Source organism: Drosophila erecta, unplaced genomic scaffold (assembly GCF_003286155.1).
Source record: "Drosophila erecta strain 14021-0224.00,06,07 unplaced genomic scaffold, DereRS2 tig00000055-arrow-pilon, whole genome shotgun sequence".
In the NCBI taxonomy this organism is placed as follows: Eukaryota; Metazoa; Arthropoda; class Insecta; order Diptera; family Drosophilidae; genus Drosophila; species Drosophila erecta.
Genome location: NW_020825200.1, coordinates 17,879,206 through 17,892,309, shown reverse-complemented (window position 1 = coordinate 17,892,309; position 13,104 = coordinate 17,879,206). Strand labels below are relative to the sequence as shown.

Genomic DNA, 13,104 nt, shown 5'->3' with positions numbered 1-13,104 from the left:
TTTTTCCATTCATATATAGTAAATAAAGGACCACTATTATTCAGCAAGTTTCACATTTTATTATTATGATTCATTTTTACGCTGAAATCTTGACGGACAAAACCCAAATAAAGACATTCTTTGGCTTACAAAGGTTTGGTTTACTTGCAACAGTACGGCTATGCAATTATCTTTCAGAAGTGTGTAATAACATTTTAGTCAGAGTTTAATCACAAATCCATTCTAAACCACACTAGGAACAACAATCACTTAACTTACTATGAAAGCTGCAACGATGTCTTGGAAATCACATCTAACTAGGCTAAAACTAAAAGCAGCTGCGCATGCTCAGCACGATTGCAACTGCCCGCTGACTATAACGACATATGGAAATGTCGCACAGAGGTGATATATGTATCTTAAAAGACTAATAGGAATCCGAAAAAAGGGAAATCACACGTTCGACGCTTCCAATTTATCCTCAATTTTCTTCCGCCTGGCGAGCAGGAAATGCGAGACGTTCTCGTACACCAGGAAGGTGACCATGCAGGCGGGCACTACTCGGGTTAAACTCGCCTTTAGCCCCTTGTAGAAACCTCTGTAGCCCTCGAAGCTGCAACGAAAACCAAACACATTGGGGTTAGTGACTGAGAACTTGGAGCTACATCTACTTACAGTAAGGGCGCATTGGCTGTTTCAGATTAGCAAAGAGATTCTGCACAATTTAGGGGGTGATCGAATACTAAAAAAGTGGAAGGAGCAAGGACTACTTACTCAAGCTGCCATAAGCCCTTGGCCAAATGAAAAGACGCAGGCTGGACGCGCTGACAGTGTTTGCTTTAGTTTGTTTCTTGGTTTTCTTTTAGGTCTGCCATCGTGGCATTTTAATATGGGTAAGTAATGTCGCATTTTCTTATCTTTTCTTTGATTTCAATAAGATTGTTCCAGTGTAGGGCTAAGTTGGTTTCACAATGCGTTTATGCTTATTTACATAAGTGTCAAGGTTTATCCTTAAAATTATAAACCATTTTCAAAAACTATGAAGAATCTTTTTGCCAAAACGAAATTTTGTATCAACTAAACAGTAACTGGTTTTTCTTGTGCTTACACAATTTCAAGCCGTTATGAAATAAATAATTTAACTAAACTAAGAACTAAATATGTGTTTGTTTCGATGAAAAGTGCAAGAAATGCGTCTCTGAAATTACATTTCATGGGCAGGGGCAATTTTGACGAGACCCCAATCACATTAGTTACTTTCGAAGTTAGGAGTGAAGGTTGAACAATAAACTAGTTATGGAATACACTTAATGCTAAAGTAAGGTGCTAGGGCTAAACCAAATTCGAGTTACAACAATAATACAGAATAAGTTTGTCATTTTCTGCTGTTAGCTGCACATCGGAGGAAACGAGAAAGATTCGTGTATTCTAGGTGCTTAGCTTAAATTCTCTGTCAGTTTCTAGATTCAATGCTCTAGTACTAGCACTCGATCTAGCTAGTCAGCTTCTCCCAGATCAGCATGACCATGCAGATGTTGGGCGTGACGTGGACCAGGTAGGGCACCAGGCCCTTATAGAAACCTCGCATGCGCTCGTACCTCCAAGTCTGTTTGATGCAGTCCCAAGTGCCGTTGTAGCGATGATGGTGGTCCTGCAGCCGTGCCCGCACCACCTGGTACGGGTAGGTGGCCGCTGCCGCGATCAGCTTGGAGACAGCCGCGAAGGCCAAGTACTCGGTGGTGGCCTGTGGGAGAGGGAACACATATTAGTGAGGCGAAACAGAGTGCGCTGAATGGGTGCCAAATGGCTGAGACGTCATCATAACCAGATATATTCGGATGTGGTTGTGTATACTGTACAGATGCGGTCATACAAAATATAACAAAGCAAACAAATACATATTTGTATGATTAAGAACGTCTTCTAACGAAAAAGTAATTAAAAACAAAACGTTGTGAAATACTCTATAAGCATAGTATATGAAATTCAATTTTTGAATGTTACGGATCGTACGCATAGATTCATGGGAAGAATATTTTGTGCTGTTAAGTTAACCGCATCTGTTCACCCAATTTAGTATATAGGCGATGTCAACGCCACGCGCAGCTTGGTCATGTGATGGGTTGTTCATCTGTGATCTGCGTACTCACCAGCTTCGTGTCGATGGGCAGTTTGCGATACTCGTTGTAGGCGTTTTTCATCTCCTCGTAGGTCATGAACTGGATGGCTCCATGGGAGACACCCAGCATGCCGGGAACAAAGCCGCGGTACAGGCCACGCACTCCCTCCTCCTTGTATATCTGGCCCAAGGCATGGATCATGCCCCTGTACTCGGCACTACTCGCGGCATCGCACTGGAGGCAGAGGCGCGTCTTTACCACCCAGATGGGGTTGGTTAGCAGCAGGGTGAGAGCACCGGACTCAGCAGCTGCAAGCATGTGCATCGCGGGGCCCAGTGGCATGGTCGTGTTGCCTCCTTGGATAAATGTCTTGATGGTGTTGTAGCTGAGGGGAGTATTTACATTAATACTTGTTACCATTATCAGCACGACAGAGTACTTACAACATGAAGTACAGCCCCCAGGAGGAGCCCGATCCCCAGACATTGGGGGTGACGCCTTTGTAGAGTCCGCGGAAGCCCTCTTGCCGGAAAATGGTGGCGAAGGCGCTGCTCAGTCCCCGGTATTGCGGTACCGTAGCTGTCCGGCCATCGTTTACTGCAAGAGGAGTAAGAATCACGCTCGTAAATGATAAAAATGTCTAGACATTGCAGCCTTGGAGCTAGCACGGCTATGGATACTGGCACTGAAGGGCCGGCGAATACGTCACTTTGTGAGTATTGCTCTTCACTTAGGCAACTGTACGCTTACAGGTATATCAGTTGTTGACTCCAAAAAGCCCAGGCCCGTGGCCAAAGTTGTTTTCGCCAAAAACAGATAGATAGCGTTAATTGCCAGCGGATGCGATAAGCTGGCAGCGTCGAAACCAGGCACTCTACTTGTTTTCACGTCCATTAGCAGCTACTTAGCTATTTATATGGGACCACATATTCTATATGAGCAGGGCAATCATAAGAGCTGGCCTGACAACAGCACCAGGCAGAAGAAAGGGGCTCGTCTTAGCATCTTTACTATTTATAGCTGCCTGAAAGGTGACCTTGGAACGATTCTGGACACCCTAACAGGTCAGTTTTTTGGTCGTACTTACGACTAACCACATTGGTTTTTGCCATACTAATGAGTTTTTCGACATGCACTCGATAAAGCCGCACCGATAAGGTCGCAGAGTGCAGAATCAGCCGACTTCCCGCATGGCAACAGTTGGAACTCGTTTTCAGCCACTGGAACTGGCGGTTGTGCCACATAAAGCGGACAGTTGCCGCTGAAAGTTGCCGTTAACAAAGCCATCGCAATGTACAGTCAAGTCAAGTGGTCACGTGATTAAAAACGAGCAAGAGCAGAAAAGCAAAAGCAAGATAAACGGGTTTCGTTTGGCCAAAATGCGTCATCGCCATAAAGGCCTTGCGCAAGTCAATAGAAAACAGCTGTTGCCAAATCGAGAAGCCACCGGATTCAAGGAGGTTCATTGCGGGGAAACCACTTGCTATGTATTTTCTAACCATCCCAACTTAGGTTCGCTTTATCAGCTCACAAAACTCGCATGGTGTGACTTTAATTCGCATAAACAACTCAAGTGCTGGTTGTTATTGTTTACAAGCCACATTTCTGGTGAATTTACATATTCACTTACTGCGTTAACGATTTTTGCACTGATCCGCGCAAACTGGATGGCAACAATATTAAATACATAATCGCAAAACCCGCTCCCTCCGTTCGTTGTTGTTTTGGAATCCCGAAGCAGACTATACGGAAATATGTATCATGTATTTTGCGCATGAAACGTATTCGAGGCCAAACATACATATGATTCAAGTCGAGAACAATGTAGTAGTTTTCAGCAAATAGCCATAAACACAATGGCATGAGTCAGCTGATGGCTCATATAAAAGTCATTAATACATGTTAGTGTCATATCTGTATATCAAAGGTTGATAGCAAGTATCGATCTTTGCCCAAGCGGTATAAAAGTTTTAGCGAGTAAACAATTCGAACTGCTGTTGCCCAGTTTCCTGACTGCAAAATCCAGATTAGACTCATTTCAGGTTCCACTCAATTGTCAACACACCCATAAATTTCGTCTATCAATCGAATTAAAGAAAAACTATGTTTTCACGTGCTCGTGGCCCCATTTAGTTTTGTTTATGTGCGAAAACATGTACGTCACTACTTGACTACACAGGCTTCTCAAATTTTCCGTGGTGGACAAAAAAAAAGCAAGTGTGAATTCACGGATACCCAAGCGTCTCAAATTTTCCATGGAAAATTTGTAAAGCAATGCGCAAACAAAACGCGAGCGGCGAGTAAAGTGCAATTATAATCAGCAGCCAGACAGGCGGCATTTCCCCGCACGTGCCGAGTGCTCTTTGCTACACAGCAATATAGCAATAGTTCCTCTGGTGACAATTACGTTTTTCTTATCAGTTTCAAATTTTCTTGAGGTACATATAGTTTTTGTGTTCTATTTTAAGCCCAGTTTAATCAGAAAGGTATATTATAGAGCAATAAAGCGGAACAAAATACTTAGCTTCAGATTATTCAACTGAAGTATTTATACCACATTTGTGTACAACTATTGCATTGAAATATAATATGTTTCCCTATAAGATGTTTTAATATTGTATTTTGTAACAGCACTACTGGGCCGCGGAAATCGAATTACGTGCTTGTTTTCCCCCAGTGTAGAGTGGAATTCCCCGAGGCGTGCGGATGACTCACCTGCGAATCGAATTTTGATCAGATCCAGGGGGTGTAGAATGAGTGTGGACGCCACTCCGCCGGACACTCCAGCGACCATATGCTCGTACTTGACGTGTGCGAATACGTTGAATTTCTTGGGACTGCCCGTTGATTGTGCCTTGATCGGATTCATTGTGCAATTTTTGGTGATTTCTTGTGCGCTTCCTCTGTATTATTGTTGCTATCGCAGGCTTATTGATTGCCCCGGATGAAACTCACTTTTGCTACTGTGAATTGTACTAAAACTACGTGCTATTTACACTCTTTGGCTTTTGGGCATTCGACAGATGGGCGCAAATCAAAGGAAATCGCTCGTCGAAATTATCTTGTTGCTAGGCGCACAGTTGTTGTTGCTGCTGCTGCTGCTGCCGCTGCTCCTGTTGTTGTTGTTGCTGCCGCTGCTACAGTTGAAACATTTGTGCCTTTGCTTTGTTGTTGCCCAGCTCATATTTTCACTCGTTTGTTGTCGTTTATGAAGACTTTGTAGGCCAAATTGCTGCCCTTCTTGCGTTTTGTGCTGTACAGAATTGCTGATGCAATATTAGCTCCGAAATATCTATAATATTACTTTCGTTTGGCCATTCGTTTCTTATGTAATGCCAAACTTAAAGGGCAGCCTGATAAATTGCCTCCTTTTTTGTGGTCTGCCACCTGACAAGCTATTGATTAGAGCACTGCAATTAATAGTCAAGCACGTGTAGCAGCAATGGAAATTAAGTAACAACTTTTCTACGCGCGAGCAGGCGGTTAAATGCGAACAGCAAGCTCTGGAACGAAAAACGGCCAATCGACTTTCAGTACAGTGTTACCAGTCGTGCGCCAGAGCCGAAATCATAAAAATACCAGCCAGCAGTAAAATAAATACCAATGTACACATATCGAAATATAGAAATGCGATATTCACACCTAATAAAACAAGGTGTTTCCCCTTTATTTTACTGTATATTATGTTTCGAATTAAATGAATAATAATAATAATTTTTCAAGCAAGCATTGGGGAATTTCTGCACTAGCTGAAAATAAGCTAAATTAAATTGGACTATAAATATACGAGTGCCTCTCTTGAAAAGATCCTAACCCTATTAATATAAGAGAAATGCCGAACTGCTTGCAAATTCGAAAAAGTTGATTGAGTATTGTATAAAGTTTAAGCTTTGGGAGAAAATATAACTAAGAGGACACATTTTACATACAATGCAATTGATATGATGTTGCAAATACGGAGGAAGAAGGATTAAAAGAATTAGAAACTTCATAAATCGTCGAATAAGTTTCGTACAAACACAGCCAATACGACAAATTCCCATGCAAAGACATTCAGCACCAATATAATAATGCATATTCAATGAGTGGTCATGCAATCGGGTGACCCGCTAATTACTGAATAAACCATGCTTGCCCACAAACGAGCATCGACAACTGTAATTTACCTTCGATATTCCAATTAAATTGTGTAAACAATTTGGCATAAGCCAGAGGTCCTTAATTACAGGTGGCGGAACGGGCCAGGATAGAGGTATAAAAGTGGCTAGATGGACGGGGAAGAAGGGGTAAAATGACACAATTACCAGCTGGAGTAGCCATTCGCCGGATCCGAAGTATCGCCGCAAATTGAGTGGGGGCGTGGCCAATGTTGGGTAAACATCGGACAGCTACAACCATCTATATGGCTATATGCACGTACATACATAGCTCCGTGTTCTGCGGTCACGGGAACACATGTTCGCCTTCACATCCCGTCGAATGGCATGAAATTTTAATTTTCATTAGTCGAACGATATAATTTAGAGACCGCAGACAGCGAGCAATTCGAGGTACTTAGTTGCAGATACTTTGGTATCTCATTATACGTTTCGCTAGAGCTTTAATTGTGTTCGTTTTGTGCAGTGTGCGCATTTCTTTCATGGGCAGGAATATGCCAAGTATTCGCAACAATTTGTCAGTAAATAATTTCGAATTGTTCTCCGTCTGCGGGCAATCAAAAAAATCTAAAAAAATCTAAAAAACGCGCTCGCTCACACGAAAGAGAGTATCTGCATCTGTGTCTGTATGAAGATGTATCTTTCGCATTCTGCACATGGCACTGGGATTGGGGACTGCGCATTAAAGACTGGGGACCACGGCCTAGGGATGGCGAATCGGGGATGAGGAATGGTGATGGTGTCAACAGTGCTCTGATTTATTTGAGCGCATTCAACGCTTCGTTGCAATTCGTTAATTTGGCCGTTTTCCGCCGCCAGAAATATTTACCCACACTCGCGCACCGTCTATGGGGACCCAACCCCGCCCATCGCCGCCCATCCTTGACAAGCTGCCAAAATACCGAACAAAACCCAGCAGCTTTAATCATAATCAGAAAACCAAAATTATCAACGAGCCGCATAATTGTATTGTAATTTATGCCGTTGTCGAATCGGTTAAATGTTTGCAATGTTCGGTGCTCGTAAAAGATTTCAAACACCGAAACGTGACCAATGCCAATTTTCGCTCCAATCAATGGACGCCTCGTCACTTATGGCCAAAAATTTGGTCAATTACGATCAATTAAGCCATACACATGCAAATTATTGCCACCTGCTGCGTGAAAAGCAATCGCATATCAATTATGGGTGCTTCAGGGGAATACGGAAACGGATATGGATTTGTCCACAGCGGATGTAGGAAATAATAGACCCATCTGCTTCTTGAGGCAGTTGGGGTCACGAATTGTTGTCTAGATTTTGTGGATTTTATAAACGTGTTTTTGTATTAGCTAAGTATGTATATACACTCTTTAAAATCTGGAATATAACATCAGCATTAGGCCTGAATTTAAAAGCTGAAGAATTTGCATAACTTTTATGGGTATTTATTTTCTTAGGTTTGGTAGCCTGTGTCTCCTCAAAATGAGTAATTTGACGTTTTAGGGATAATTTAATCAGCAGGTCATGTTTTTGTATCTACATTGGAATACTTTCAAGGGGATAAGATAAATAAGTAATAGAGGCTTCCTTTCAACCAAAGTTTGTTTCAAACTTGCATTAAGGTGCTTAAGAACCAACCAAATACCAATTACAGCACCAATTAAAATTAATAGTTGGATAGACCTGTTCACTGGTGTGCTTAGATAATTAAATCCAGAAATACGAAGTAGACGCACCCGAATGAAAATCCGTATACAGATATGCACCTAGGTTGCAGATACAAGTCGGTGAGCACACTGGAGTGTCTGCTAATGATGCCCAGCAGTCACACCCACCGGCAACTGATGTTTGAATTTAAATTGGTCACTAATATGCCTCGCGAGAACCCCATCCTCCGCCCTAACTAGGTCCTAGCTAGCGAAGACGGCGCATTAATGGCAGGGCGTTCTCCTCGCCAGTCCGGCGATGTCTGATTACCGAGCGATTCGAGCAGAACGCAATTACGGAGCGGGAAGGTGGGTGGTGGCGGTGGTGGTGGTGGTGCTGGGGCAGCTCCATTGCCGGAAACTGGTTCGCTGTCCGCACCACACGGCAATTAGCAGCTGGCCAATGGGAGCGCTCGCCAGAGAGAGACACCAGCAGATTGTCATGCGCCATATTGAAATGGAGGAGGAGCCACACAACCGTGGTGGTGGTTGCTCGTCGCCTCTGAATTTCCTTGCTTCGACTTGGGTGCCGTACGCGTACGTGATGTCTGCTGCACTTGGACAGTCGCTCGCAGATCTCTGAACGGTTCACTGCGTCGTGTCTGCTCCGGAACAAAAGCGCGTTAAGAAATTAGGAAAAGAAGATACATTTTATCGCTCAGAAAGTGTGCTTTTGAGTGGGCAATATGGAACGACCGGCCCTGCTGCAGAATGGAGAGATCGGCACCATGGAGTCGCCCACTACCAGGCTGGCCAGCAAGCCCTTTCCCAAGCCCTTCTCGATCGAAAGTCTGATCGCCAACCAAACGCCTGCCACTGCCACACCACCATCGCCGCCAGAGGAGCGGGATCAGGAGCAGGAGGCGGAGCAGGAGCAGGAGCTGAGTGCCCGGGCCATGGTGGCCAGTTCCGCTCTGGGACTCACCCAGTTTCCGCTGTATAATCCCTGGCTCCATGGCTACTTCGCCCAGAACCACGAGAGATTAACGCATTTAATTGCCGGCGGCTGCTACCTGCCCTCCAGTCCAGCTAGTCATCCTGCTGCGCAGCAGCCACAGCAGCCACTGCCGCCCCAACCACCACCACCGCCACATGCCTTGGAGAAACAGCTTCCACCCACCTTGCCGCATCCGCTGGATACGCGTTTTCTGCCCTTCAATCCCGCCGCCGCCGGAGTTGCGCCCACGGATCTCAGCTACCGGCGATTGGCCGAGCTCATGAACCAGGACTACGTGCACAGTCTGAGTGTCCATGCTCGACTGCAGCACATGGCCGCCGCCGGCAGGATGCACGAGGATCAAGCGAACACCGGCATGGCGCAGCTCCAGGACCCGACGCCTCCGCAGGCCCACTCCTCGCCAGCCAAGTCCGGCAGCCACAGTCCCATGGAACCGGCGCTGGATGTGGGCGTGGACGAGGACTTCGAGTGCAGCGGCGACTCCTGCAGTGACATCAGCCTGACCATGTCACCCAGGAACTACCACGGAGAGATGGACAAGAGCCGCAATGGAGGTGGGTACAAAGCAATCAATCTTACCAGGGACATGCTTACACCTATTTGGGGTGTTTCGGGGGCTTCGATATAGTTGTTATTGATCATTGTCTTGACACTTTGTCTTGAAACTATCTATTTACGGATACATTTTACAGAAGAAATGTTTCGCTTTTAAATAAATTCAAATTGCCCATAGTTTTTAGTTTGCAAGAGATTCAATACTAATAGTTAGTTTCAGCATAAATGTATATATTTTATTTAAGCAGATCGTTACAAAAAATATTGGAGAAAGTTTTTATTCGATTGCTTCGGTGATCAGGAAAGTGTCAGAGTCTTATCTTAATCTAAACGAGATTAGATGGGCAAGCGAATTTCAAACTGTAGTTTTAATGGCACGAGTTATATATTCTTAAGGTAAATTTTTGCTTTTCTTAATCTTAGACGAAATATGAACATTAGTTGTTTTACCACTGCAGATATTAGGAAATGAATTGAGGATAAAGTGGCCAATTGGGAAGATGCACCTAGCAATATGATATAAAATTGGTAATCTAAATATTTCAAACTCATTCGTTCTTGCTTTTGAAAAGTATATTGAAAGCTTCAATATTTTCTGCTCCGCCCAGCAAATAAGTAAAAATAAAATAAAAATGACTGTAAAAATATAAAAATAATCAGTGCTTTCAACTACATAAGTCAAACCGATACCTTATAAGATGCTTTATTGGAAATGCACTGCCAATAGAGGTATATCCGAGCTTAGTGCTCATAATTTACCCCTTCGCATCCTGTCCAGCTTTGCGGTGGCTCATTTTGTTGAGCGATGTTGTCACGGCAATTTAACTTGAGCCTGCCACGTCATAATCAAAATTAGCATAGAGTGCATTAAGACCCAATGTTCGGTGTCAATCACGCAGTGAAAAGTTTTCACAACTCCGACTTCGGGATCCAGACCCGCCACTCGACCACAAAGCAGAGTGACTGGAGTGCTGACGTTTTGACAATCGTAGCGATTTAGTTTGGTCATTCGGATGGAATGGCAGTGTTCTCCCATCACCATAATCATCCGGAGCCCCCGCTGCTGGGCAAAGTGTCTGGAATCTGAGCCATCCGTGCCGCAATCAATTTGCCAGCGGAGCAGCAAAGAGCGCAACAAATTTCCGACTAATATATTCATAACTGAACGCAAGTGGGCGCAGACTGGGGTGAGGTGTGGGTGGCTCACATGGGGGTGGTTATGTGGATGATTGGCGGGGAAACAGGGGTTCAAATGGGCAGATAAATCAGTGACAGCGGGCGCTTTTGAAGCGTGTAAGTGTTAAAAACCGCTTAACCGTGTTCTCAAAATTAAGAGGATCTGAAGTGGGAGTGGACTTCGACTTGGAATTGGGAGTGGGATTGGGTAGAGTGTGCGGGCACTTGGCTTGCACGCTCAACTGGAGTCCACCCAAAACAAGCAGATTAAGTTTCGAGCATTCTTGACGACTCCCCATCTCCTCTGCGAAGGGCAGCCTTCAGACACATGTATCCAGTTATAAATAAATATGTTTGCCACAAGTTGTGGCACGGGCCATTTGCACCAGAAGTCCGAACTCGTTAGGGCCCCATTAATGGGCTTCTTCAAGAGAGTGTCTTGAGCCCGAGGAGAATCAGCCAGGATGTGGGCTGGACCGAGGCGACATTGCTTAGCACAATGTGTTGGAGCGACTCTGGATGATGGGGACTGCACTGGACGGAGATATATCTCAGTATCTCAGGATAGAAATAATTCAAAAGAAAAAGGAAGTGCCAAAAAAAGCAGTGTAATGCTAAGGAAAAGTTTATTCGTGGCTTGGTCTTGGATTTAACCTCTTTATCAATACATTTTATAATTAGATCTTCTATTCTGACGTACGATTAAGTATATTAAATATATTGATAAATTTTCCATTTGGCATAAAGGCAATAATGCTGATTACAGATTGAAAAGCTAGCAGTTTAATACAGATGATTATTGTAGTGAAAGGTTATAGTCTTTAAGCACTAAGAATACTTAAGCACCTTATATTATAAGCCCAATATATCATATTGAGATCATGAATCATGATCACGTTAATTTTATGAGTTAGGAATCTTGGGTATTATCTGTGTTCTTCCTTGTGATAGATCGCTAACTTATGTGTTGTGGATACTTATACTTATATACTTATGGACTTATCTTATCACATATTGATGCAAATCCTTACTATTTCAGCCTATACCAATTCGGATAGTGAGGATTGCAGCGACGATGAGGGCGCCCAATCGCGGCATGAAGGTGGCGGAATGGGAGGCAAGGACTCACAGGGAAATGGCTCCAGCTCGAACTCCAAGTCCCGCCGCCGGCGCACAGCCTTTACTTCGGAGCAGTTGCTGGAACTCGAACGGGAGTTCCACGCCAAGAAGTATCTCAGTCTCACGGAGCGCAGTCAAATAGCCACCAGCTTAAAACTAAGCGAGGTTCAGGTGGGTTTAGCTGTTACATTAAGGAACGACACCTGAAGCTGATGATTATCCCTTACCAATAGGTAAAAATATGGTTCCAAAATCGACGTGCCAAATGGAAAAGGGTCAAGGCCGGACTCACCTCGCACGGATTGGGTCGCAATGGCAGCACCAGTGGTACCAAGATTGTGGTGCCCATTCCCGTGCACGTGAACCGCTTCGCCGTGCGGTCCCAGCACCAGCAGCTGGAGAAGATGTGCCTCAGCGGACCGAAACCGGATCTGCGCAAAAAGCTCTCGGCGGAGGCGATCGGAGGCTTCGAGAAATTCAGTGGTTCCACCAACGCCTCACAGACATCTGGCGGATCCGTGGGATTGGGAGTAGGCGTGGGAGTCGGATTGGGGGTATCCACGCCCCTCTCCCTCGCCAGGAGCATCTATTGATGGAGTCGGGCTCCTGAAGCTTGCGAGTGTAAATACCTGTGGAGGCAGTTCGTCTGCGAGCCGAGTTTTCTTTATGTAAATAAACAAACGAAAAATCAAATTTAAGCCGATGTGTATTACTTTACCAGCTCTGACTTTCAATTCAGTGGATTTCTTAGCAAACGATTGCTGTTTTCCCTGTGCCACTGACCACATGACGGGACATAAATCCGGCCGGCCCAGAAACACGCCCATCCAGCAGCCGGAAGCAGGGCCACTCCAAGGACTCCGGGCACAAATCTCGCCTCGATGTCAATTGGAACAATTAAACTGCCAATTTGTGCGATTTAACACGGCCCAAAGTGGCCGTTTGGAGTCGAGTGTCGAAAATCGAGCGTTGCATTCAGTTCGAGTTCGGGTCGACTTATCTGTGACTAATTTTTGTAATTTAACGCACCAAATTGTCACGAAATGAGCGTCAGGGCAAGGATCTCCGAGAGTCCTGCGAGCGAAAGAGAGGGCAGCAGGGAACAGCAATCACTCCAGGTGTCTCACGTGTCACGCCTCCTTGGGCTGGCTGGGCTGACTGGGCTGACTGGCATCCTGGTTCCAGGACTCTTCCCTCATGACTTATTAGCATCAGCAGCCCCTGCTTTGTGTGAGTTTTTAATTGCATTAGCGACTTATTGGCTCCTGATCGCCCCTCTCCGCCGCAAATGCCTAATTGTTCCCGGCCGAAAGGCCAAAACGGAGGAAAACCACCCCAGGGAACGGGACTCG

The 13,104-nt window shown here is 44.9% G+C and overlaps 2 protein-coding genes across 2 annotated transcripts; one reads left to right on the top strand and one right to left on the bottom strand.

Annotated features, from left to right (window-relative positions):
• Positions 1–56: 56 nt before the first annotated feature.
• Positions 57–5,662, bottom strand: LOC6540715 (mitochondrial folate transporter/carrier). The gene is made up of 5 exons (XM_001970305.3): positions 4,815–5,662; positions 2,543–2,696; positions 2,130–2,484; positions 1,578–1,723; positions 57–592 (listed from the first exon to the last, which is right to left on the bottom strand). The coding sequence occupies exons 1-5, from the start codon at positions 4,966–4,968 to the stop codon at positions 433–435; spliced, it is 969 nt and encodes a 322-aa protein (XP_001970341.2). The 5' UTR covers positions 4,969–5,662; the 3' UTR covers positions 57–432.
• A 2,806-nt stretch (positions 5,663–8,468) lies between these two features.
• Positions 8,469–12,447, top strand: LOC6540690 (homeobox protein unplugged). Its single transcript, XM_001970304.3, has 3 exons — positions 8,469–9,456; positions 11,673–11,923; positions 11,986–12,447. The coding sequence occupies exons 1-3, from the start codon at positions 8,631–8,633 to the stop codon at positions 12,343–12,345; spliced, it is 1,437 nt and encodes a 478-aa protein (XP_001970340.1). The 5' UTR covers positions 8,469–8,630; the 3' UTR covers positions 12,346–12,447.
• Positions 12,448–13,104: the final 657 nt, after the last annotated feature.

Excerpts from the sequence above, each read along its gene's own strand:
- LOC6540715 (XM_001970305.3), bottom strand. The coding sequence starts at position 4,968 with ATGAATCCGATCAAGGCACAATCAACGGGCAGTCCCAAGAAATTCAAC. Across the intron at positions 2,697-4,814 it reads GATCAAAATTCGATTCGCAG|TAAACGATGGCCGGACAGCT; the intron begins GTGAGTCATCCG and ends CTCCTCTTGCAG. Across the intron at positions 593-1,577 it reads TGCATCAAACAGACTTGGAG|CTTCGAGGGCTACAGAGGTT; the intron begins GTACGAGCGCAT and ends TTTTCGTTGCAG.
- LOC6540690 (XM_001970304.3), top strand. The coding sequence starts at position 8,631 with ATGGAACGACCGGCCCTGCTGCAGAATGGAGAGATCGGCACCATGGAG. Across the intron at positions 9,457-11,672 it reads GGACAAGAGCCGCAATGGAG|CCTATACCAATTCGGATAGT; the intron begins GTGGGTACAAAG and ends TTACTATTTCAG. Across the intron at positions 11,924-11,985 it reads TAAAACTAAGCGAGGTTCAG|GTAAAAATATGGTTCCAAAA; the intron begins GTGGGTTTAGCT and ends CCTTACCAATAG.